The sequence below is a fragment of the Mustela nivalis genome, assembly GCF_964662115.1.
Source record: "Mustela nivalis genome assembly, chromosome: 5".
NCBI classification, from domain to species: Eukaryota; Metazoa; Chordata; class Mammalia; order Carnivora; family Mustelidae; genus Mustela; species Mustela nivalis.
Window position 1 is genome coordinate 62,671,884 of NC_139024.1, and position 26,975 is coordinate 62,698,858.

General features: G+C 40.8%; 1 protein-coding gene across 11 annotated transcripts in view; it reads left to right on the top strand.

The window, feature by feature from the left end:
• NHSL1 (NHS like 1) overlaps positions 1-26,975 on the top strand; it is a 300,569-nt gene that overhangs the window by 230,851 nt on the left and 42,743 nt on the right. For 10 of the 11 annotated variants that reach the window (XM_082731058.1, XM_082731057.1, XM_082731060.1 and 7 more), the window contains exon 2: positions 4,366-4,518. Coding sequence is in view for 9 of the 11 variants with exons in the window: in XM_082731057.1 (XP_082587183.1) it covers positions 4,366-4,518 (153 nt within the window). In the remaining 2 variants the exon portion in view is untranslated. Of the gene's footprint in view, positions 1-1,296; positions 1,574-4,365; positions 4,519-26,975 lie in introns of those variants that run through there. The other variant, XM_082731063.1, reaches the window with a different exon arrangement.

The window sequence follows — 26,975 nt, forward strand, 5'->3', positions numbered from 1 at the left end:
GAACACAAATTGGAAATCCGATAATGTGGATGGTGAGATGATCGTGTGTGTGTGTGTGTGTGTGTGTGTGTGTTTTGCTTTGCTTTTGCTGTTGTTCAAAAAAGAAGATTAAGGGGGGGGGAGCATTTGAGGAGGAATCATTCCAGAGCTTTCCCTAGAGGGAGCCCCTTATATAAATTTTCTTCTTTGACTAAGGGCTTTTGTTATAAACGAAATGTTTTGAATTAGTGGATTATTACATTTTTCCATTCATTTATAAGTCTGGCCCTAAGCTGTGAAACCAGAGGTTGTCTAACATGTCTCCAGAGCTGTTCTGCCGCGAAGTGGAACTGGGCGGAGGTGTGAGCATCATTCTTTCCCTTCATCTGTTTTCCTAGTATTCTCCAGTCTGTATTCTTTTCTTTTTTGTTCCAGTCCCTTCACCCCGGAAGTTATTTTCCTAGTGCCAGCCCGAGTATTATTATTTCTGAAGCTTCCCTTTCACTTTGCTCCCCCAGTTCTTGGAGGTTAATTGCAAAGGGACAAAAGAACCGGAACCCAGTACCGTATATTCAAGTTCAAGAGAAACCTAAATAATGTTTGTTTGGAATTACTGTTCTCCCTCTTGGGTAGGGGCAGGGGAGGGGAGGAGGCTGGAGTGTGGAATTTTTTTAAACCAGGTGCTTAGATGATAGTTAAATTTAAAATACAGATTTAAATCATTAGGGTACAATTGTAATGCTGATGTTCAGTCACAGGCAAAAACCAAACCAATCCAAAACAAACAAACAAATAAAAAACTGGGTGAGAAGACCGGAGGTACTAATTTGCATGAAAATGCAACCAAGTCATCACTTAGAGCTCTGTGGAAATTCTGTTGTAAAAGTTTTACTGCTTGTAAACGTTCCTTTGGTGTGGGAGGCAGAACGTGGGGGCGTGGTCAGGGAAACAATGGTTTGGCTCTGCACCCCCACCCCCAAATCAGTTCAAACGCCTGAATTAACTGGAGAGTCAAAGAATCAGAACAGACTTGCTGTAAGACTTTTGGGGTCCAGCAAACAGATCTGGATGTTCCTAGTAGCCTAGTGAAAATGGGGAATACATTTGCTTCACCTTGACTTGCATAGAGGAAGATCTGCACTGTTTTCACGGATTCCAGAGAGAAGAAACTTTGGATCTGTTGAAGAGAAAGTGAATAAATGAGCACCGAGGCAGAAAGGCTGATGTGGCTATCATGCAAATAAGAACTGTGATTGGCTTTCTCTTTCTTTCTGTATACTTTGTCACTGCAGCTCTCAGCGTTAAAGATTAGGTTTCAGTGGGAGCTTTTCAGGTTCAAGGACTGTTAATGGCTTGTAACTGCCTGACAATAAACTCAGCCTCAACATTACATCAGCCCCCAGCAGATGTCTAAAGATTTGAGACTGGAGGAAAAAAGTTAGAATCTGGAACAGAGGGATACAGCTTACCACCTGCCTGATGGGCTGAGCTTTTAATGTGATTTAGATTTCTAAGCCCTATGTACTCATCCTGGAAATGGTGGCCTTCATTAATGCAAAGATCAAGTCTTTAATTAAACTTTTTAAGAAAAAAAGTAAGTAATTTCTCCTCCCCGCCCCCCCATGTTTGTGTGCGTGCGTGTGTGTGTGTGTGTGTGTGTGTGTGTTTTGTACTATTTCATCTTCTTGAGTGATGGAATTGGAATGTGAAAACATTAATTAGCACAGGTTAAACTCCATTTTCTACTAAGTTCAAATACCTCTGACTTTTATAACTCTAAGGCAGAATTATGTGATTTTAGCATGTCTTATTTATTTATGTTTGGAATTTTAGGTGAATTCACTTCGGTGCTTCTCAAAAGAAGCCCTTTGAACAAAATGGGGTGGAGGGAGCCTTGTATTTACCTTATGTCTGCCTTGATACATGTTTTTTTAATTCTTCGGCTTACTATGCAGGGAGGCTGTGTGTGATCTATCATGTATTGTTGATGGGGATGATCCTTTAAAATTCCCCGGAACTCTCTGTTAACGTATTTCAGAGCTCTGGGACAAACTGTCTAGACTGATCAGTCACTGTACAGTACACAGCGTTTGTGGCATGGCTTCATTGTGTACTGACCCTTGGTTTACATATCTTTGATCTAGGTGCTTCTCCTTTCTCCGCAGAGTGTAAATATTACAAATACATGGTTTTGTTTTTACATAGCTGTTGGCTTAGTTCAGTTGAGCTTTTGGGCCAGTGATTTTAAACTAGATTAATGTGGTTGGGTATGAGCATTGGTAAAAGAGACCTTGGAGGAAGCAACAAAGAACAGCGCTCTCGGCCCATTTTCTGCAGCTCCCTCTGTGGGAGGCTGTCTTTGGATGGACTGATTAAAATCTGCCCTGGCAAGAGTGAGATGCTCTGAGAAGAGACAACTGTTCTTTCATGGGAGCCAGTTGGTAGCTGTACTACAGTGGGGCCAGTGGCAGGATTGCACAGACGCAAGTATCACTACTTGGATTTGATTTGTAATTGGCAAATAGGAAGTTGCACTTTTCAATAGTTTTCAACTATGAAGTGTGTGGTAGTTGAGTCTTCCAAATAAATGCACATCAGCAGGAAACATTGCAATTAACTGTGGCTGCCGTTTGGAGGACATAGAGTGAGTTCCCTCTAACGCGAGATTCTCAGGCCCGTAAATAAGGGCCACATTGGTCTTTGTGGATTTTATGTATTAAGATTGGTAATTACATGCAGCACGCAGAACAGTTTTTCAACAAGAGGTTACGTGAACTACCAGGTGCCTAATTTACGTGCTTTTGTCAAACAGCAGAAAGCAGAAAGCACACAGACGTTTCTGTTTTTATTTTAGTTTGATGTCGAGTTCGCAATGTTTATTTTCCCATTTAGCAATTTATGGGGAAGGTGGGATGATTTGAGAAATGAGGCTTACAGAATTTAGTAGCTGTAGAAAAGATGGGTTGATGGGTTAATGGGTTATGGGGGAGTGCTAACCTGTGACTCAGGTTCCCAGGAGTGCAAAGAAATGCCAAGTTCCCCTTTAGCGGTACAGGTCTAAAGTCAGGGTCTCTGTTACTGTAGATGAATTTCACTCCTGCCACAATCATGCTTTACATATATTAGTTCACTTGGTCTTTGTAACAGCTCTAATGCTGTGCTGTTGGGTACTCTAAGTGAATTTGAAATACATTAGAATAGAAAGGTTCAATAGTTGATGCATGCTTATTCATTTTATTTTGAGAATCTGTTTATGGTCTTGTTTCCAGGGACATATTGTGTTGTACAAATTTGTATGCTCAGTGTGTGCTCTGTAGCCTACTTCAGAGTCAGGAAAGACTAGCCCCTGGCTCACAATTCTAGGATCTGCTGGTTTTATTTGTCACCCCCAGGAAATGCTTCAGCACATGGTTTTCCTCTAAAATTGCCTAGTCTTTCCCTACATCTGACTTACAGCAGCAGATATGTAGAAAGGGTTAAAAACTGTTGATGCATGTATTTGGTGCTGTAGCTTCATGGTGGGCTCCACTGGTATCCCCAACTCTGTGTTTCAGGAACAAAAACAAAGTAGACACGGAGATCCCAAGCCCTAGGGGGATCAAGGAAAATTATTTAGAAGATTTAGGATACTCTCATGGTTACCTGTTGTTACCCCTCTGATGTACTCTTTTCTACTGGGAAAACTCAATTGAACTGGGTTATGGTGGGAAGGGTCAATTGCATTGGAATTTAAAAAAAAATTTTTTTTTAATATAACAACATTCTTTGGGGAAAAAAGTATTCCATGAAAGCAGGAAACAAAGTTTGTAGCACAAATTGATTTCTACTTCTATTAGACATGCTATTTAAATATATTTCACTGAATGTTTATGCTTAATTTTTTAAAAAAGTTGAGTTTATTACAATGATGTTTTAAAGTAATGCTTTAGAGAGGAAACATTTGGTCTGCGCCTCTTGGTAGGAAATTTGTTTCTGTCTTGGCAATCTAACATTTACTGTTACAAAGGCAGTGTACAGTTGGGTAATAAATACTCATTGTGGCAGAGTTAAGTCGGAATTAGAGGTCTCTATCAGTTTTCTTAATTGTTTTCTGACTTTGGAGTCAGGGGAGGGCCTAAAATGCTGGGAAGCAAGTAACTGAAGAAGTAATTCTATCAAAATATTGTGGGGAATAATGGGCAGTTTCAGCTTTTTGCTTCAAGAGACAAAACACTGTGAAGACCCCTAGAGCCTAGTTAAACCTTACGCAGAATTTGTCCCATTTCCCCATTTTGGGCCCTTACCCCTTGGATATGTTAGGCACCAAGAACCCATCTTGATGGAAAATATTTGGAGCCACTGACACTTACTTGGACACCAGAATTCATGCTGCCTTTCTTTCTCCAGCGGTTTCCAACCTTGATGAGGAGAGTCGATGGACAGTCCACTACACTGCTCCATGGCACCAGCAGGAGAATGTGTTCCTTCCCACCACAAGACCACCGTGTGTAGAGGACCTGCACCGCCAAGCCAAGCTCAACCTCAAATCAGTATTGAGGGGTAAGATTGCCTCCCTCCAGCTTGCTGTTCTTAGAGTACTGGCCATTAGAATTGAAAGCACAAATGTGATCGTTCTTTTTAAAAGAAGATCTATTTATAATGAACACATGGTATGCTGGTTTTTTTAGATGAGATCATAAATACTTCTAGCCTAATACATGCCTAATAGGTTCTGGTCTCTGTAGAAACCTGCCAGTTTACAGACATGCAAATCTATCCTCACAGAGCCCACCCCTGCTTGGAAACTCTCTTTAGCATGTTCAAACCACCAGTACTAATGTAATCCAAATAAACCCCTGATGACATGGGGAATTTGCCCCTGCCTTTTTTAAACCATTGTAGGTATTCAAGGCAAATTTGTTAAAGCTAATACTTTCTAATGGTTTGTTCTGTTTAGTTCAGGTTGGATGGGAAGGGGACCTATATATAGACTTTGAGTTCAAAGTGGTTTGTTCATCAGGACTTGGGCAGAACCCAACTGCTGTCCTCTTAAGCATTGGTTCTGTCAGCAGATGGGCAGAGTGCCCTGCGGGCAGTAGGAAATACATAGGAAGAGTCTCCTCCTATATCTAGTTTAAAAGCTTCATTTTTCTTCCAATTACTATGGATGTTAAGAAGTGTAACTGTGGGACGCCTGGGTGGCTCAGTTGGTTGGACGACTGCCTTAGGCTCAGGTCATGATCCTGGAGTCCCTGGATCGAGTCCCGCATCAGGCTCTTAGCTCCATGGGGAGTCTGCCTCTCTCTCTGACCTTCTCCTCGTTCATGCTCTCTCTCACTGTCTCTCTCTCAAGTAAATAAATAAAATCTTAAAAAAAAAAAAAAGAAGAAGAAGTGTAACTGTGTGGGAAGGAGGGCTTCTCTTAAAAGTGGTAAAGAAGTTGTTCTTTAAAAGAGGAAGGAATGTCTGTTAAGATTCAGAGACTTTTTCCTTAAAACAGCAAACTAAGGTTCTTGTTCTACCAGATGCTGCTGCCTCTACCAGTTTTCTCCTCCCAGGCAATATTTGGGACATTGTTTATTTAAAAAATGCTTGTTGTTGGGGCACCTGGCTGGCTCAGTCAGACGATCACGTGACTCTTAATCTCAGGGTCTTGAGTTTGAGCCCCACATCGGGTGTGGACATCACTTAAAAACAAAACAAAACAAAAAGCTTAAAAACTATTTGTTGTTTTGTTATTTATCTGAAATTGAAATTTAACTGGGTGTTCTGCATCTTACCTAATTGTGAAAAACTTGAATCTAGAAAAAATCTTTTTTTTTTTAAAGATTTTATTTATTTACATGATAGAGATCACAAGTAGACAGAGAGGCAGGCAGAGAGGGGGAAGCAGGCTCCCTGCTGAGCAAGTGCCCAGTGTGGGGCTTGGCCCCAGAACCCTGAGCTGAAGGTAGAGGCTTAACCCACTGAGCCATCCAGGTACCCCAGAAATCTGTTATTGATTCAAGGAAAACCCAGCATGAGGACCTCAACTGATACTTACTAAATACTTGTCTACATGCCAGATTCAGTTCTAAACCCATTACTCTTACTATATCATTTAATCTCCAGAATAATCCTGTTTATTATTATGCAGATTTTACAGGTGGTAAAACAGAGACACACAGATCAGAAACTTGCTAAGATCTCTAAGTTAGTTAATGGCAGAACAAGGATTTAAACTTGGACAGTCCAAGGCTACAGAGCCCATATTCTTAACTGCTACATTATATTGCTTTTAACATCCATTTGTTAGAACTCTTTTCATTCTGGTAGAAGTGCAGGCTATAAAGGCAGGGGCTTGGGTCTCAAGGAATTTGTATGTACTTCTATAGTACAAATCAGTGTGAAAAATTCTTAAGAAATGTGCCCCAAATTGTTCTTTTAGGAGTTAGAGAAAGCCGAAAATTTCTGCTTCCAGAAAGAAGGAATAGCTATTACCAGACTCACAATAGATACGGTATTCTGAACAGAACTCATTGTAAACATTTTAGATGATAGCCTTATTTTTTCTTCCTTGATATTTTTCTAATGCTTAGAAAAGCAGTATGTATCTTATAGTATCTTATGTATCTTACAATATCTTACAGTGTCTCATATCCTGTGGTCTTGGCTTTGGACTGTCCAGAGCTGAGATTATTGGGTCCCCCTTTTTATGTAGCCTGCCTAACCTGTGTATTTAGTGACCGAAAACTTAAATGGAAAGAATTCCATTAGTTGGCCTCTTCTGTATGGCCTTGGTATTGTACTTCAACCTTTGTTGCCTTCATGATATACCTAAATCCAGCCAAAATTTTTTCTATATCCCTTCCCTACGATTTATTTTCAGTACATTTCGACCAAGAGCATCTCTCCTTATAGTTCACCTTCTTCCCCCCAAATAATTAATAAAAATATTAAATGGCACAGTTCCCAGGACAAACCCCAGAGGCAGTGCCATTGTTAACATTTCTCTCTGAGCTAGGAACAACAGAGCTCTGCATGGTCTGGCTTGTAGAGAACGCTTACAGGAAGGTATGTGTAAGTTTGAGGATTCAGGCCTGGCTGTTTTTTGATCGCTCTCCGGGAAATTGTGCTTCATGGCCTCTTTCATGTATTTGCAAGTATCAGATCAGAGCTTCTCTTTTCTTTCCTGAGAAAATTGACCATCTGTATATAGATTTTTCTGATTTTATTTTCCTTTTGATTATTCAGTAGCTTCATGTGAAATATCATCACCACTAGTTTTGCCTACACTTGAATTTTTTTAAAAGGTCAATGCTTTAGCATCTGCTCTCATGTCCTAAAATGCCTCATCAAAGGGATTTGCTATTAATAAAGTTAATAACTTTGGAAAATTCTTGGAGCTCAACTTTTAAAGTCTGGATTTAAATACTCCTGAAGAGATTTTTAGATAAATAATAACTTTTTAAAGCAGTGATTGAGGAAGATGAAATGTGAAAGAGCACCTGAGTGGTTTCCTCTTCATTTATTTACTTTTAATCACATGCACAAAACTTTACATCCCAAACTTTCCCTACACCATGTTCACAACCTGAGTTAATAAACACAAGTGCGGAGCATTAATGGCGTCAGTATCAATGAAGATTAAAAAGAAAAAATCTGGTCCCTGAATGTATGGCACTATGAAGACATGAGATTATATAAAGATATCAGTTTAAGTTAATTTGTCCTCAATGTTCTTTGCTTAAAGATATAGAAAGGTAGCTAATGATTCACTATGAGTGATCTGTTTTGCTCCTTCTCTTCTTACTGTGACCTTATCCATAATTTTCAGGAAGGAAAGCTGTTCATTGATGCTGAATAGGTTGGTCCTTTTTTGTAATCATCAAATGCCATCATGTTAAGTTCTGCCAGGTTTAGGAGAGCTCAGCTGTCCTCTGGAGGATCATAAAATGTGGAGGGAAGTGATGCAATGAGTACTAGTTAAATTAATAACTAAGTGTTGTAAATATTTGCTTATTAAAGTAACGCAGAAGTGCTTAAATTGGTAGAGTGAGGAAGGCATGGGTTTACTTAAAAATGTTTTTATGAAAAAAAAGTTTTTATGAAAAAACTGAGTTGGCACATAAAGACAGATAATAGACTCAGTTTAATAAGCATTTGAGCATCAATTCCGTACTATACCAGGAGTTTTTTGTTGTTTGTTTGCTTGAGTTTGTTTTCTTTGGGGGATGGGGGGCTATGCCCAGAGTTTTTAAATGAACTAGGAAAAGTTCATGGGTCCTTTACAGAGCTGAACTTGCTACTTTGTGTCAAGATTGAAGTAAATAGACAGTGATGTAGTGGAGATGTGTATGATGTGCAGTGTGCGGGCAGAGAGCTCAGTCGGCTGGAAAAGAAAAGCATTGGGAAACACCCCCACCACCACCACCACCATCTGCCCACTCTCTCATCCCGCTACCGAGGAGGAGGTAGGCATCTTGTGGCATATGGAATACCCAGAGCAGGTGTCTTCTGTGTGCAAATGTACTCAGTGCTGGTCCAAATAGGTCCAAATTAACTCAGGTTTGTATCTGTTGTTGGCTAGTCTCTGGAGAATTTGGTAGAATTTGGTGACCATGCTCTTAGACCAAATGATTTGATTTTGGTGATTTGCTAATGACCTTACAAACATGGACCTAGATTTAAAAATATTACTTTGATATTTGGCTCAACAGGATATCTGGCTGACAGTGAGTAGTTAATTTCTGAAGACGGATCCCATTGTCTATTAAGAATTCATTTATTGGGGCACCTGGGTGGCTCAGTGGGTTAAAGACTCTGCCTTTGGCTCAGGTCATGGTCTCAGGGTCCTGGGATCGAGCCCCACATTGGGCTTTCTGCTCAGCATTCTGCCTGCCTCTCTGCCTGCTTGTGATCTCTCTGTCAAATAAATAAATAAAATCTTAAAAAATTTTTTTTAAAGAATTCACTTATCTTTTAACTGTATTTCCAGAAGAATTCTGCCCTTTTAATCTCCATGGTTGTTTGAACCATTCATGAACTTCATCTGAATTAGATGGGATGATAGGTAACCTTTACCTAAATATCTATGTGGATAATTTTTAGCATTAGTCAAAGGGCCACATTAAATGGGAAAAGGCGGGTTGAGGGATGGGGTTGGTTAGGTTAGGCTGAATGAAGTGTTCAGATTTTATTTCTTTTAGAGCTTTAGTTCTACATTCAATAGTTAGGAGCATGTCGAAGGCTGAAATAAAGACATGTTATTTTCCAGGCTCCATCCCCCAAAAGCCTAACCTGGGAGAGAGAGAGAAACACAGTTTCTCACAGTATGTTTAACAGACAGTTTAGTTACTGTGTCCACGTCCACTCCTGCCATAATTAGTTCACAGAGCATCTGTTGTTGTATCGAAAATGTTCCCTAGTCACTCTATCCTTCCTGAAGAAATACATTTTAGCAGGTCAGCCCGGCTCTAGAATTAGAAGTGTGAGCACAGGGAAGAATGGCGGATCTGGCCTGTGTTAATTCAGTCAGTGGGTTATATTTATTATAGGAATTGAGGATTTACAGTGTGAAGAAATGGTTTATACCAACCGGTTTTTTGTGGTTTTTTTGTTTTTTTTTTTGTGCATGCGTGTATGCTTCCCAACATGTTCGATGCTGGGGAAGGGTACACCTCTCTCAAAGTTAGGACAAGGTTTCCAGGTAGTTTCAGTGGGGTTCCTCTGACAGGTTGTGACCTAATAGGCTTTATCTAAGGCTCTCTGCATCTACCTTTTATGTCAGGAAGCTTTCTCATTGGCTTTTGGCTTAGACAGATAGGTCTGTTCTGGGAAAGATTATGGGATTCTCTCTGGATTTGATGAGGTGGCTTGGCTATCATATCTGGCTGCCTTGGGCACGTGGTTCCTGTGGTTTTGGCCATTGATGCTCTTCTTGGGGGTCCTGTGGCACTTCTCACGGGACTGTTTGGGGGATGCTTTTGGAGGTGTGGGCTTGTGGATGTTGACCAAGAGCTCTCTCTCCTGGAATGGTCCATCTGCTCACTGCCGTTGACACACTTAAGATGAACATCTGCTTTGCCCACCTGTGCTAAACATGGATTATTTTTCTTCTTTGTCACTTTTTAAAAACTATGACATAGAACACAAATACCTAAAACATTGTACAATGTAAAAATAATTATAAAGCAAATGTCAAAAGAACCATTACCATGGTCAAAAAGTAGACTAAGGCCTAAACTCCAGAAGCCTCTTGTTCTTGCTTTCCAGTAGGGAAAAATCCAGGTTTAATGAAGAGAGCCTGGGTCACATCTAGGTTCAAATCCTGCCTGTTATGTACTAGATATCTCTGATTTGAGTTTAATTTTGAGTTTTACTTCCTTAACAATTTGACCTTGTTTATGCATCTGTAACATAAAGACCATCATATCTGTGTTTATGGGAAAAAAATTAACGTCCCTTTGCCAAATATCTCAGAGTACCTGCCCCTAAAATTGGAAGCAGTGTTTGTAGAGGGAAGGGTGCATTTTAATTTAAGTGCAACAGAATACGGATACGAAATTATAAATCTCAGCCCTCTTTCCTAAATGGCTATCCTGATTTAGCTGATGCTTTCCTTCCTACCCATTATGCTCCAGAGATACGCTGTTGGGAGGAGGGAGAGGAACAGAACCAGAAATATCAGTGATGACAAGGACAGCTACAGACACTTGGCACTCAGGGTCGTTTTGTTTGTATAAGCAAGGTGACTTTTTCTCCTACCCACCTTCAACCTCGGGAAGAGCGTAGATTGCTAGAGCTGGAAGGGACCCCCCACATCCTTTGATTAATAAACCTCTTTTCATTTTGTAGGTAAGTAAACCAAGGCTCCCAGAAATGAAGGGGTTAGTTTATAGCTGCTTTTGCAATTGATAGATGATGAGGTTGGGGTTTGAAATCCGGTTTCTTGCTCAGCCCACACCTGTCCCTTTGGATCTAAGATCCTGAGGGCCCTGAGGAAATGCTTTGATGTCTGCCATCAGCTTTCAGAAAGGTCACAGGGAGCTGGAATCCAGAGGCCTAGGGCAAGTTTGGTTTTGTTAGCTGATTCACTTAAGGAATGCAGATGAGCTTATGGATGCCCAAAGGAGGTGCTTCACCCTTGCTCTAGAAATCTTTTCTTCATTCAGTCCTGATTTCATTGCAACTCAAGTATAAGAGAATAAAAGGAGGGAAGCTATGTCAGGAGACATTGGGTATGTCAAGTATCTATAACTGCTCTTTCATTTTAATGGCATTTGGTGCATATTTTAGGGCTGTAATAGGTCATTAGTACTTCAGTGGACTTAAAAAAAAAAGGCACAGATTTTAGAAGGGACAAGAGAAATAAAAGGGGACCCGTGATTTAGCACTCCTTTGCCTGGTCCTTCCTTGTGTTCCCCAGAAGAATCCTTAGGTAGAATTGATAGGTAGGAGGAGAAGAGGATGTATCACTGTTTATTTTAAATTTTTTAAGATTTTATTTATTTATTTGACACAGAGAGAGATCCAAGTAGGCAGAGAGGCAGGCAGAGGGAGAGGGGGAAGCAGGCTCCCTGCTGAGCAGACAGCCTGAAGCAGGACCCAGGACCCTGAGATCATGACCTGAGCCGAAGGCAGAGGCTTACCCAGTGAGCCACGCAGATGCCTCGAAGTATCACTGATTAAAGAAAGGTTATTTTTAATATTCTATAAGTCAGAAACGTTAAATAACTTAGATTCATTCATACAGAATTTTTACTTAGTTTCTAGTTTAAATAAAAATAGGTCTAGAATTCAGGTAAGGAGAATGGTACATCATTCTGGAAAAGCCACTCAAGAGGGGTAGGGAATATATTGTCCCATCTTTCCTAAAACATAGCAGCATCAGCATTTTGTTCATTTGTCATAACTAGTCAGGAAATAGAGATGCAAGGCTGGAACTTGTATTTCTGGGCCGCTAGGAGCCTGTGAGATGTTGGAAAAGACTGTCCTATTTTTGCCCTTGGCTTCCTGCTCTGGAAAGCAATGGATGATGTCTAGGTTCCCTTCTGAGCTCAAAAATTCTGCTTGGCGTCTCAGTACTTACTGCTTAAGAGTGACGGATGTGACGTTCTTTGACACCAGAATAGAACTTAATGCTGAGTCTTCAGTCCCAGCAAACTGGGTTATCGACAATCTAAGTTGGTGCTGCCGTGAAATTTTTCTAAGTGCATCCTGCAGGTAAAGCATGGGCTGGGTATTGTGGCTGAGTCCAAGAGGAATGAAGCTCCCTGGAGAGCTGTCTGTGTGAGTAAGAGGGCAGAAGAGAGTGGTAGGAAGAGAGTGGTATTACGGAGCCTCACCCCTGCCCCTGGGTGTCGTCTTTAAAACGGAAATCTGATCGTACCTCTCCTTTGTTAGAAATTCCCTAGGCGCCCCTCTACACAAAGCTCCTTAGCATCTAAGAACCTTCATGATCTGCCTGCCCCTTGTTGGTCTGGCTTTATGCCTTCTACCACCTGTGCCTTCACCTGAAGGATAAAGTCCTTGCATTGGAATGCTAGCTTGTTTTGTGCTCCTTTTCTCTGCTGCCTGTCCGGGCCTTGTCCTTCTTCCTGCTGTATCATAATCTCTTACTCCTGGCTGGCGACGCCCGTTTCCCTGGAAGAGTCATCTTGGGGTTATCTGAGAACCCCGAGAGGTTTTCCTGGACTTTCCAGGACACGCCTTCCACCCTTTCCCATACACTCCCACAAAACCTAAACAGCCCTCCATTTTTAAACTGCGTAGTCTGTGTTTACTCGTGTATCTCCCTGCCTGATAGCGAGACCGTTGGGAGCAGGACCTTGTGTTGTCATTTGTGTGACTCTAGCACACAGGCTGCTGCTTAACTTCACTAGGTTGATTTTTCAGAGGCAAATGGTAATGTTAACAAAAAGCTGCTCTCTTTGTGTTCGGTATTTCATTGGACGGTAAACAATGTTGTGTTTGTGGAAAGGTCACCTAGAACTCAGGAGAGAGGAGAGGGCTGAAGGCTGGAAAATGGCGAGGGGCAGGGTTGAACCCGGAAGCCTTTACTTTAGGGGGCCGGAGAGGAGAAGTCGGTGAGAGAGTAGTTGGGGGAAGAAGAGAGTCAGGATGGGCGGTGATGATGAGGCTCACAGATGGGGAGAGAGTCTGGAGAAAGGATACTAACCTGGTCATTAGGCTGCCATTGGTGACAGCGAAGTGTCAAGGAAGGCTTTGGATGTTAAGAAGCCAGATTTTATGGGAGAAGAATTATTTTTATAAGCAGAAAAATAATGCAAGACATTTTTTGAGAAACAAGGAAGTAGAATAAATTGATGTCAGCAAAACAAAGAGAAGAAGGGGACAGTATTTCAAGGTGTGGCAAGATAGAGGTAATATTACTTGTTTTAAAAACCAGAGCCAATTCAAACATGGTTGTAGACAAAAGGAGCCCAGGAGGAGGGGAAAGATCACAGATGCTAAGAGAGAATGGGAGGATGTTCCCTGAGGATACAGAGCAATAGGCGGTGAACTCAGGGCCACAGGTGAAAGTCAGGTTTCCACCTGTGTCTCCTAGACAGAGAATTGGGAAGAATTTTGAGATGGAGCAAAAGAAATGGCAAAGTTGTTCATGAGTTGGTGCTGAAGGCTTGACAGAAACGGGGCCCTCCACTCTGTTGCTGGGGCTTTGGTGAGAAGAATGACTTGATTTGGTGCTCTTGTTCAGTGCTTGTGAATTTAATTAGGTTGACTTTTCAAAGACAAATGTTCATGTTATGTGTTATTGAAAGCTTTTTTTTTTTTTTTTAATATTTGGTATTTCATTAAACTTCTTTTGAAATTTTTGTCCTTAGGGAAAGTTACCCAGCCTGATGAAACAATGGATCAGATTCTCTATTGAGGAAAGGGAAGAGCAAAGACAAAAAACGAGGAATTAACAGAATGGAAATGACATGCAAACGAGATTGTTTAACTTCTCTTGTTAGATTGGAGGGCTCGGGAAATTTTTTATAATACTAACTGCCCTGCGCAGGGTAAAGCTGAAATAGTTGCGGAAGTCTGATGCAAGAGCAAGAGAAAATGAACAATCACTGCTTTTTCACTAGGTTAAGAGACATGGTGCCTTTTTTTTTTTTTTAAATGGTAAGCAACACACAAAAGATAGACTAGCAAAGACAGTCATTTAAATGATCCAGGTCTTAACAAAACACTGGGGATTGTTTCAACAAAAGGCTTTTTGTTTTGTTTTTGTGTCCACGGCTAGTCTGCTGTTTCAGCAATTCTGTTTTAATTCCTGATAAAGTGAGTAACTTGAGTGGCCTCTGTGTTGCCCTCAGTGCAGCATAAAAACGCTACATTGAAGGTACTGTGGATAAGGTTTGTTATCACTCTCGGTACCACTGAAGTCTCTCCGTGTTGGTTTAGAATCTTAGCTGGCTATTTGATACTGAGTAACCTTGGTAATGCTCCACTACTGCCAATGAGAGGGCTTTCTCATTCTCGAGTGAAATGAGATCACCTCCCATTCGGCTGTGCTCTGGTGCCACTCAACCAGAACTGGCAAACTCTTCACACGCTCCCATTAATCATGGCACCAGAAAACGCTCACCTTAATTTCAGTCAGATTCAGTGCTTTGAGTCTCCTTGAATTAATTTGGGCATGTGAAGAGAAGAAGTATTAAAAACTAGTTTTCTACAATAGCAGGTGACCTCTACAAGTAAATCTTCCATGGTTGGCTGTGAAAAATAAAGCTAAAGGTTTTATCGAACTGCTTAAGTTTTAATATTTAATTCCTAATTTTTTGGAGGTTTTTATTCCACTCTTACAGAAATTAACCACAGAGGGACGATATTCACTGAAATGACCTTTTTAAAACCCTTCCACATAAAGGGAAGTTCCCTGTGGTGTTGAATGTCAGTGAGGGAGACGTTTGTCCTGGGATTGGGAGCAGGGTGGTGCTTTCCAATACATGTTTACACAGTAGTCACAAACGCATTTCCTGTTTGACTTTGAGCTGATGACACAGTTAATAGCTCATTTGTCTCCGAGGTACACCGCCTTTCCAACCCTGGTCATTTTATTTCCCCAAACCCACTATGTAGATTGAAATGAGAAGTCATTTGGAATTACATTAAATAATTTTTAAGCACATGACTTCTGCAGTCCGCTTGTCATTCGTCCCTGCCCCCCAACCTTAGCAAAGAAAACTGTCCATTTCAAAGGCGTCCATTCCATCACCATTTCCTGTCTTCTGCCTTACTCCTACCTGAAACTTCTGGGAGCTCTATTTGATTCTGTCTGATCAGAAATCTTCTAGGGGGGCGCCTGGGTGGCTCAGTGGGTTAAGCCGCTGCCTTCGGCTCAGGTCATGATCCCAGAGTCCTGGGATCGAGTCCCACATCGGGCTCTCTGCTCAGCAGGGAGCCTGCTTCCTCCTCTCTCTCTCTGCCTGTCTCTCTGCCTACATGTAATCTCTCTCTGTCAAATAAATAAATAAAATCTTAAAAAAAAAAAAAAAAGAAAAGAAATCTTCTAGGTCTTATCCATAATACAGCTAGTTTGTAAATACTGGATTTAATCAGTTTCCCTGAAATTCCGCTGAGACTAAATTTCCTTGGATAGATAACCCTGATTGAGCACTGGACATCATCTTCCCTACTTCATTCCCTTCCTACCAGCTTTCCCTTATCCCTGATTTCCTGAAGATATGATTGGGGCCCCACCCGCATTGGGTTCCCAGCCCACACTTCCCAGCTGTGGTTAATAAACACTGATGCCATGGCCAGTTTAGACGAGACAAGTCATATGCCTTCGGTTTATTGAGGTGGAAAGCGTGTTCAAGGATACAGTACATGGGGGAGAGGAAAGGGACGGCACCTCTATCATGTAATCACAGTACCCTTTCAAGTCCAATCACAGTATGCTTCAGGTCCTTATCATTCATTCTCTTAATGAACTCACTGGGTACCTGCTAGCCACCCACACAGAGTGAGATCATGCAGGGCTTAGAAAACATTGGGATTTTACTTTCAGGGCCTGGGAAGCCATTGGAGAGGTTTGCACTCAGGAGTGACATAGTCTGATTGGTCCTTTTTAAGTAGCTCAGTGGGGTTCTGTGTTAAAATTCACCTCAAGGGGGCCGGGGCGGAAGCAGGAGACTGGCTGGTGATTACCACAGTAATCCGGTGAGAGGTGGTGCTGGCCTGGATCAGGAAGCTTCCTCCTCAGTTGGAGCTCAGTTGGGATATTAAAAGCAAGAACTCTTCCAGCATTTTAAAGGAGGCTTGACAGGCAAGGCACTCCCGTAGTAGCAAAGTTAAAAGCTTTTTCTGCAATAAAACAGTATTCTTTAGGAACTGAAAGTAGTACCAAATAGAGCATTTCTCCTCTCTGCCTTGACCCTACCCATAAACTAAATTCTTCTTCATCCTTTGTTTCCTGTTCCCCGCTGAAGTTTCTCTTAGTGGGTATGGATCATTTGTGACAGTCTAAGACTGATCAACCCTCCCTTCCTCTTGGGTCTTTCGGCATTTCTCACTTAGAATATCTAGGAAATATCAAACTTCCCTAATTCTATTTCCGTCTCTTCTCCTACTGCAGCTCCCAGACTAGCAGCATCACCATCACTTGGAAATTTACTAGGAATGCAGGTTTTCTGGCCCCACCCTGGACCTGCTAAATCAGACACTCTGGGAGCAGGCTCAGCAATGGGTTCGACAAGCCTTCTACGTGCTTCCAAGGCACCTTAATTTGGAAAGCTAGGGCTCTGTCAGCAGTCAATGCGAACTTGTTTATCAGTCACCTACATTGTAAGCCCCCTAGAAGTTGGAACATAGCCTTTCAGCTCCACTAGCTCATTGCAAGCTAGGATTTGAACATAAGCTGTTCTACTCTCAAGAGTTTGATCTCTGAACTCCTGCTCTTCTGCTCTCTGGCTGTTAGCAGAAAGTGACTTAAGCAAATTGGAACTCCTTGCCTTCAGGGGAGCTCCCTTTCCTTTGACACTTGGGTGATAGTTCGCATACTTTCCGATCTGCCTTCTTTCTTTCTTACGCAGTTAAGCCATTTATTCTCTAGTATTTGGAACATGTTGTTGTACACACACCATTAGGAGAGGAGACCTTTGCTTTCTGAACTTTAGAGAGGCTTAGGCTTAGTCATTAAAGCCATATATTTTCTCTTTATCCTTTTATGTTTTATGGTGCTTTGGATTGTAAGTATCATTGAAGTGACGACTGGTGAAGAAGCAATGTTATGGGGACACCTGGGTGGCTCAGTGGGTTAAAGCCTCTGCCTCCTGCTCGGGTCATGGTCTCAGGATCCTATGATGGAACCCCGAATTGGGCTCTCTGCTCAGCAGGGAGCCTGTTTCCCTCTCTCTCTGCCTGTCTCTCTGCCTATTTGAGATATGTCTGTCAAATAAATAAATAAATAAATAATCTTAAAAAAAAAAAGTGGGGTGAAGCAATCTTATGGACCCAACTTTGTGTTTTTTGGAAGATGAATTTGAGTTTACTTCTTCATATATAAATAATATGCTTTTATACCATATAAGTATTACTGTATAATGACATAAAAACTTCTACTCTAAAAAGGGGGAGGGAAGAAAAGAACCAAACATTAGTTTAATATTAAACCAAAGAGCATGTCTATTTGAAATCTGTTATTTAAAATAGCCATCAAAGTATCTAGGAAACTATCCATATCAGTATCCAACATCGATATTAAATTCATGGTGTCTTTAGGATTTAACAGCTTTTCAGCTCACTTGGTAGGCTACAAATAACCAAGAAACTTAAAAGCATTTGAACATCTATAATCTCTTAATTATTCCACTTATGATTCTTAAAAACAGTTTAAATAAATTAAAGTTCAACTGTTTTGAAGAATTTTCAAGAAAATCCAAATGTATTTTGGGGACATCCAATATGCCTGATTGGCAAGGCAGAATCCGACAATATGAGAATTATTTTTTTCCAGTGTTGCCAAACCCAGTAAATTAATGAGCTGGAAGGTAAATCCCTTCTGTTTTAAAATGCATTTTGGTTTAATTATCTTAAGAAAATAAATTCCCTAATGGTTACAAAGCATAATATTTAAGTGCAACAGATTTTTCCTATGTACTTACTTGAAAGCTCAAATTAGATGAGCTATATAATACCCAGTACAGCTATTAGACTACAGCTGATACTCTTTTAAGTATACATGTTTGTAGCCTTATGTGTTCTGAATGCTCTATTCCTGGACAAAGATATATAATAGAACTGGCCTTTTACCCTGTTGTTGATAAATCTGATGGATAAGTAACTGGGATAGAAGTTTGAAAACCTGAATCTTCTAGAAACTTTAGACCTGAGTATCATAATCCATAAGACACAGATCTGTTCTCCTTCAGTTTCCACGGAAATACTTTAAACACAAATCAAATAATGATGGCCAAGGGCTTTCAGTTTAGAAAATAATGCATTTATTTAGTGTCAGCGGTAAGGACTTTAAAAATCAGTGATCTGAACAAAGGACTTTTTTAGACTATGGTTCATCATAGGACATTCTCACTGAAGCAGCACCTTATGACCTTATAAATTATTTTTATAATTAATTTTGGAAGTGGAGTCCTCCCAATTTCAATGACCTTGCATTACAGTAGGAGGATTATGAAAGACTTAACACTGTTAAAAGAAACCATGTTCAGATTTTAAAATATGGTGCATCTGGATTGCTCTGCTGTTGTGAAATGCCAAAATTGTGCTTTTGATTTGAATGTTTCAAAACTTGCCTAGCAGTTCATACCTGCACCCACCAACATTAACCTGAAGAATGACAAAATTACCTTCTTAATGGATCCTTCTGGTTTTTACTAGAGCAGCATTTGTTTCAAATTTTTCCTTCATCATTCCTTCCCTTGCTTTCCACATAGTCTAGCAAGGCAGCCACCTTCTCCCTTTTTTCCTTTTAGCATCCCCATACACTACATCATTCCTTGGGGAGTAGAACACCCCATTATGCTTTCAGCGTCACATCTCCTCCTACAACTCTTCCTTTTCCTCATTTAAGCAAGTCAGACTTACTAGCCCTGAATTGAGATAAGAATTTTCTCCTCTTGGAGTATAATTCAGAATTTTTATAATTCATTTAATTTTTCACTATTGTATGTTTTCTCTCACAGAATTATATATGTGAAAAAAAATCAACTAGGGCAAGTTATGCCAGTCAGTGATTAAAAATGTCCATGTACTTTTTTACTGGCATCACTGTGATTGGCTTTCTCCTCCTGTGGGTAACAATCAAACTTGGCTTTCTCCTCCTGTGGGTAACAATCAAACTGCTGTTGTGGGGGTGCCTGGGTGGCTCAGTGGTTAAGCCTTTGTCTCGGGTCATGAACTCAGGGTCCTGGGATCGAGCCCCATAACCGGCTCTCTGCTCAGCGGGGAGCCTGCTTTCCCCTCTCTCTCTGCCTGCCTTTCTGCCTACTTGTGGTCTCTCTCTTTCAAATAAATAAAAAATCTTTTAAAAAAATTAAAAAAAAAAACGGTTGTGGTTTATTTGGGATTTATGTGTCTGAGAAGTTTTCAGCTGAGTCTTAGCATCTTAGGGAAGTGGGTAGGCAAGAAGAAGGTGATAAATGCAAATAAGATCATGTCCCTTCTCTGCTCCAAGTCCCTAGAGGCCGTCCCCCAGCTTCATGGTGAAAGCCAGAGTCCTTACAGCCTTCAAGGCCCCACATAGTCAGTCCCTCCTTTATCTGTCCAGCCGCATTTCCTACTATTCTCACCCCAAACTTTTCTCTAGCTCTTTCTCAGGGTGATGGAACCTACTTTCATTGCTCAAATATCACTACTCAGGCCAGCTCCAAATGCCATTCCCAGTTCCTTTATTGGCTCTGTTTTTCTCTTAGCCCTTAGGACCTTCTAACATGCTACATAGTTTACTGTTTTTTCTATTTGTTGTCTGTGCTGTCATTAGAGCGCAGGCTCCATGAGGACAGGAATGTTTCTTCTGTTCCCTGTAGAAACTTCTGTGCCTATCAAAGTACTTGGCAGGCAGTGGATGCTTCATGAATATTTGTGAATTAATGATAAATATGGCATGGGCATGCTTTGCCTTGTAGTTGTAATACCTGAGTTCCCGAGGAGAGAGAATTATCTTAGGAACTAAGGACTTTTTCTAACTATGATTCTGCCTTGGCAGTAGATGCTACCATACCTCCCACTCCTTTCTCTTTGCGATTCTTTCATGAAAAACATCAGTTGAATCTCTGTACTGTGTGAGGCATGACAGAGTTTCTGAGGAATATGCAGAATGGCTTACAATATTGAAAAACTCAGGCTAGCATGGAAGGCTGAAGTGACTGGGAAAGGCTTTGTAGAAGAGAGGATTTGAGGTAAGCCTCAGAGGTGGATGGCATTTGGATTAAGCTGTCTTCTGGTAACACAGTGAGGTGAGTTCCCGGTAAGCATGGCCACCACCACTGTGGGCCAGTAGGACCTACGCTGCTGCCATCTGTGGGATTTGGGGAGTGATAATGCTGATATGCAGGCTGTGTTAATATGTATAATTAATATGACTTAAACGAGAAAGGAATCAGATTTTCTTTTCCATCTTAACATCTGAGTCTACTAACATTTTCATTATTTTTTTTTTTTTAGATTTTATTTATTTGACAGACAGAGATCGCAAGTAGGCAGAGCAGCAGGCAGAGAGGGAGGGGGAAGCAGGCACCCCGCTGAGCAGAGAGCCTGATGTGGAGCTCGATCCCAGGACCGTGGGATCATGACCTGAGCCGAAGGCAGAGGCTTAACCCACTGAGCCACCCAGGAGCCCCCATTTTCATTATTTCTTTGAGAGACTTAGTATTTTCACCTATAGACCTGCTTTACCCGTAAGGAAAAGAGACTTTCCCTAATCTTAAGTTCTGAAGACCATAAATATCAATATTCTTTAAGATACACGTATACTGACTAATTTCATACTCATTTTTTTTTAATGAAAATGCAAATGTAAAGGAAAAAAAACTATAATAGAGCTAGTTGAATCTCTTTTCTTTCTAGGAAAGAGCTTAAGGGCACTAAATCCCCAAACCCAAAGCATTGATTTGCTAGATAAAGGCTAGTGTTCTTTTATACATGAAGTGTGATCTGGGAGGAGTGGAGGGGTAGTTTCTCATCACAGCACTGTTGTCAGCTGTGAGTTGTTAACCTCAGGAAAGAATACCAGTTCTGGGGTCAGAGTGCCTGGATTTAGTGTTGGCCCCGTCACTCAGAGCAAGTTTCTTTTTGTTTCTCAGAGTTTTCATATTTAGAATGTGGAACAGCTTTGGGTCATTGTGAGGAGTAAGTGACTCCCTGTGCAGGAAGTGCTCAGCGGCATGGTGGTGTGTTTGTCCGGAGCCCTCATCACAGTTCCTACACCACAGCGACTCCCTCTGCTGAGGGCAGTGACCACATCTTGCCTTTCCCACCACGGAGAATAACTCAGGACGTTAGAGATGAGTTCCTGAAGCCCAGAGCCTCACAGCTCTTCAGTATCCAAACCGGGCATTTCCCAAGGTCCAGTTCCTGCCCTAGTTCTTTCAGCGATGCTTTGACACTCTTGCTAAAGAATGACCACCCTCTCGCCCCATTTCCTTGACAACACTTGTAAGTTTCTTCCACGTGTTAGCATCTCTTGGTTCCAGACTGTGTACATTTCCTGGGTCTGCCATGACAAATTACCACAAACTGGGTGGCTTTGAAAACAGCAGAAATTTATTGGCTAGATGCCCAAAACTCATGTCAGTAGGACCATGCTTCCTCCGACCTGTAGCGGAGAATCTCTATTTGCCCTTCCAGCTTCTGGTGGCTCTGGGCTTTCTTTGGCTTGTGGCTGTGTAACTTCTAATCTCAGCCCCTTTCAAAGGCTTCCTTCTTTCTGTGTGTGTATGTCCCTGTGTCCTTACGTGGTCCCATGGTCTCTGCTTTCTCTTCTTACAAAGACAGTAGTCATAATGGAGTAGGAAATAAGGTCACATCACAGGTACTAGGGATTAGGACTTCAACCAGCCTTTTTTGGGGACACAGTTCAATGCCCATAACACTATCAGATCAAAGGACCTCAGTCCTTTTCCTCTCTTTCCTTAAATGCATTTACCAAGTGCCTGGCTGATATTCGACCACATAATGACATCCCTAGGTATGAGGCTTCCTGTCATGTAAAACTTATTAGTTAATAACTTTATAAATATTTCCGTTAGATCAATTCAAATATTTTAGCTCTATTTTGGATTGAAAATAGTTAAGAAATAAATGCTCAGGCAATTGGGAGAAAATCCAACTATCAGTGCTGCACATAGTTAGGCAAAGAAATAGAGCCTCATGATGTTTTGGTAAAGGCAGAGCCAAAGCCTTGGTGAAATTATAGAATCTTGAAGAACTGTACAGCCAAGCATATCTTGTTAGGGAATTGCTCACTGGCTTTTACAAGGGGAAGAGTTTGAGGTATTCCTGGTTTATGTGGTAAATCCTGGCAGTCCTGTCCATTTTCTGAGCACCTACCTTGTGGAGGTTTCTGTGCAAAGTTCTGGCATATCCCTACCTCAGCTCTCACATCAGAGAGCAGAGCACTCAGAAATATTTGTTGAAATATTTGTCTCATGTCTGCCTCCCAGATGGAGTAATGTCCCAGCTTTACAGAGGTAGAATCTGAATTTCCAGCAAGGTTAACATGCTGTCCCCTAGACCTCATAGGTAGAAAGTAGGGGCCGATCCACCTTGATTTCCAGACGATCAGCTGCTCCTCCATGTGGAGTCCCTCCAAATGGTTAGCTTCCTGTTTCAGCAACACAGAGAGTAGCTTTTGATTGCCCTTGCAAATTCCACATCAAAAGCCTCTCAACCTCATTCAAGAGAGATTGGAAGTAAACAGTAAGTCTACTGAGGATCAGGAAAAGTCTTTGTTTCAGTGTGCTGCCTGTCCATTTGGAAGAGTCATCGGAGCAGTTTTGAGTATTGTCATTTGCCCCTTGCTCATGAGGTAGGGTGGCCCTTTCTTGTCCCCTCTGAAGTTAGGTGTGGTCATATGGCTTGTTTGGTCCAAAGAAATGGGACTCAAGTAACCAGGGGTTATTTCTGGCAGAAGTTTCGGGAGTTCACGTGAGAGGCCACATTCCCACTGTGTTGCCATGTGATCAGTTAGCACAGGTACGTCCCTCTTTCCAGTCCCCTAGGGTCTCTGGTGAGCAGAGCCCCTGCTAGTTCTTCTTACACCAGGAGAATGTGTGGCAAAGATTCTTCTAGTTTCTTAAGTCATGGAGTTTTTGGAACTGTTTGTAACTGCTGCATATTCTAGCTCATTGTGACCAATCCAATAAATGTAAAAGCAAAACATGGAAATTGGAAATTCATCAAGAATTTCCAGCAGAGAAAATTATTTTGAAAATAACTCTTTGAACTATCTTACTCTAACATATTAATATGAAAAGCCTAATGAATAGCCAAATGCATGAAGGTTTGGAGACCCAAGGCCGGCTAAATTCAGAAGATGGTTAGATCACCATCCAGTGGTATGACATTGTTTTGTTTTGTTTTGTTTCTATATTTAAAGCTTTGGTCTACCAAAGAATGTTCACTCACTATTCTTGTGCTGAAGAAAACCGTTTGACATGAAAGGGAAGAGGAGGGAATTTGTGGTTGGAAAACCAGAGGACACAGTGAACAGGGATACCTTTATCCAAGCAGGACTGTGAGAACAATAGCTCAGTTTTACTCCAGATTTCTATTGCAAGAGGAGTTATGTGTTAAAGATAGATCTTCTGTTATATTTAGTATCTCGTTTCTAGCCTGTAGCCGCTGGCATAACTGGCTTTAAATTATGCTTTGCCTTGCAGTTACTCACAGGGTAGTGTTGGAAAAGTCTTTGTCTGTTCGTGAGGGCTCGCACCTACTTAATTCTCACTCTCCAGACAATAAACTCCATTTAATGAATAAAGCCGTGTTTCTAGAAGCTGAGAGCTCTTGCAACTTGACAAGAGGAGATTCTCCTAGATTTTTCCTAGTTGGAATAAGATAAGAGACGATGGAATTTGATGACTTGACTGGATTTCAGAAATTTGATAAGAACAAAAAAGTGGTCATCCGCCATAAATGTATGCTGTCTAGTTTCACCTTAGACCCAGCATCTTGTTTCGTGGACATACTACTATTTAAACATTTCTGTGCTCAAGCCTCATGGTGGCAAAAAGAGGCACTGTCTTTTAAACTAAGGCTCAAAAGGTGATGGTAGAAGTTCTGATAACTGGCAGATTTTTCATAGTTTTATGGATAATTTTGCAACACTCTGGTCTTCTTTTTTTTTTTTTTAAGATTTTATTTATTTATTTGACAGACAGAGATCACAAGTAAGCAGAGAGGCAGGCAGAGAGAGGGGAGAAAGCAGGCTCCCCGCTGAGCAGAGAGCCCGACTTGGGTCTCAATCCCAGGACCCTGGGATCATGACCTGAGCTGAAGGAAGAGGCTTTAACCCACTGAGCCACCTAGGTGCCCCACAATATTCTGGTCTTTTAAGATTTAACATGTATCAAGTCATTTTAGCTATTTTTAATATTGCTAACAACATCAGAACTAACATCACTTTTAGAGATGATCCAGCCTATATAATACAGATGATCTGTATTTTCTAGCAAGGAATAACCTCACATGATAAGTGCCTCCAATATGTAAAAAGATTTTCAATATTATAAAACGGTGTAACTTGGGGTGCCTGGGTGGCTCAGTGGGTTAAAGCCTCTGCCTTCGGCTCAGGTCATGATCCCAAGGTCCTGGGATCGAGCCCGAGTTGGGCTCTCTGCTCAGCGGGGAGCCTCCTTCCCTTCCTCTCTCTCTGCCTCTCTGCCTGCTTGTGATCTCTGGCTGTCAAATAAATAAATAGAGCGGTGTGACTTGAAATTTATACTTCTTGTAGGGACAGTTAGTGAAGGATGAAGACTAATTTGAACAACAGAAGGATTTAGTTTACAAGGACCTTGGTTTGAGGGGCCTGGCTGGCTCTGTCAGTAGAGTGAGTAACTCTTGATCTAGGGCTTGTGAGTTTGATCCCCACATTAGGTGTACAGATTACTTAAAAGTAAAATATTTGAAAAAATTAATGAATAAATAAAAGGGGCTTTCACTTTGTATTTTGTTTTGTTTGTCAAGTATTTGAAAACAATTAATTATGAGTAGCTACAAGTGGTAACAGTTTTTCTTGTTTTTGTGTGTATGTGTGGCTGGCTGCATTTCATTTTTTACTTCTTTCAAATATAATTAACGTACCGTGTTTTATTAGTTTTAAGTGTACGATATAATGATTCATCAATTCTGTACATTCCTTCAATGCTCATCACAATGAGTGTACTTTTAATACTATCATCTGTTTTAACCATCCCAACCCATCTCCCCTCTGGCAACTACCATTTTGTTTTCTATTAAATATAGAATATATAGTCTGTTTTTTTGTTGTCTTTTGTTTCTTTGTTCATTTGTTTTGTTTCATAAATTCCACATACAGGGGTGCCTGGGTGGCTCCGTTGGTTAAGCATCTGCCTTTGGTTCTGATCATGACCCTGGGGTCCTGGAATCAAGCCCCACGCCAGCCTTCTTGCTCAGTGGGAGACTGCTTCTCCCCAGCCTGCCGCTCCCCTGCGTGTGCTTGCCCTCTCCCTCTCTCTGTGTCAAATAAGTACATCTTTTTAAAAAAATACCACATAGAAGTGAAATCATATAGTATTTGTCTTTCTCTAACTTATTTCAGTTAACATTATACTCTATAGCTCTCTCCATGTTGTTGTGAATGGCAAGATTTCAGATTTTTATGACGAATATTCCATTATACATTTATACACACACATCATTTCATTATCCATTCATTGCTTGACGGATACTTCCATAATTTGTTGCTTCCATAATTTGTCTGTTGTAAATAAACCTGCAGTAAGCATAAGGGTGCATTTATCTTTTCAAATTAATGTTTTTATTTTCTTTGAGTAAAGACTCAGTAGTAGAATTACTAGCTCATATGGTAATTCTATTTTTAGTTTTTTGAGGAACCTCCATACTGTTTTCTATAGTGGCTGCACCAGTTTGTATTCCCACTAACAGTGTGTGAGGGTTCCTTTTTCTGCACGTCCTCGCTAACACTGTTTCTTGAGTTTTGATTTTAGCCATTCTGACAGGTATAAATATCTCATTGTAGTTTTGATTTGCATTTTCTTGATGGAGAGTGATGTTAACACCTTTCCATGTGTTTGTCTGTCTATGTCTTCTTTTGAAAAATGTTGGTGCATTTCCTCTGCCCAATTTTAATTGGATTATTTGGTTTTTATTGAATTGTATAAGTTCTTTATATATTTTGGATAACGACTTATCAGTTACATCATTTACAAACATCTTCCATTCAGTAGGTTGCCTTTTTGTTTTGTTGATAGTTCCTTCACTTTGCAAAAGCTTTTTATTTTGGTGTACTCTCAAAAGTAATTGGATTTTCTCCCCCTTGCCAGAGGAGACATATCTAGAAAAATGTTTTTATAGCCAATGTCAATGAAATTTTTTTCTAGGAATTTTATGATTTCAGGTCTCACATTTAGGTCTTTAATCCATTTTGAGTTTGTTTTTGTATATGGTCTAAGAAAGTGGTCCAATTGCATTCTTTTGCACGTACCTGTCCAGTTTTCCCAGCACCATTTGTTAAAGAGACTGTCTTTTTCCCATTGTACTTGCCTCCTTTGTCAAAGATTAATTGACTCTAAAAGTATGGGTTTGTTTCTGCACTGTCTATCCTGTTACATTGATCTATATGTCTGCTTTTGTGTCAGTACCATTCTGTTTTAATTACTACAGCTTTGTCATAGATCTTGAAATCTGGGATTATGATGCTTCCAGTTTTGTTCTTCTTTTTCAAGATTGCTTTGGCTTTTTGGGGTCTTTTGTAGTTCCATGCAAATTTTAGGATTATTTGTTCTATGAAAAATGCTATTGGTATTTTGAAAGAGAATGAACTAAATCTGTGGATTGCTCTGAGTAGTATAGACATTTTA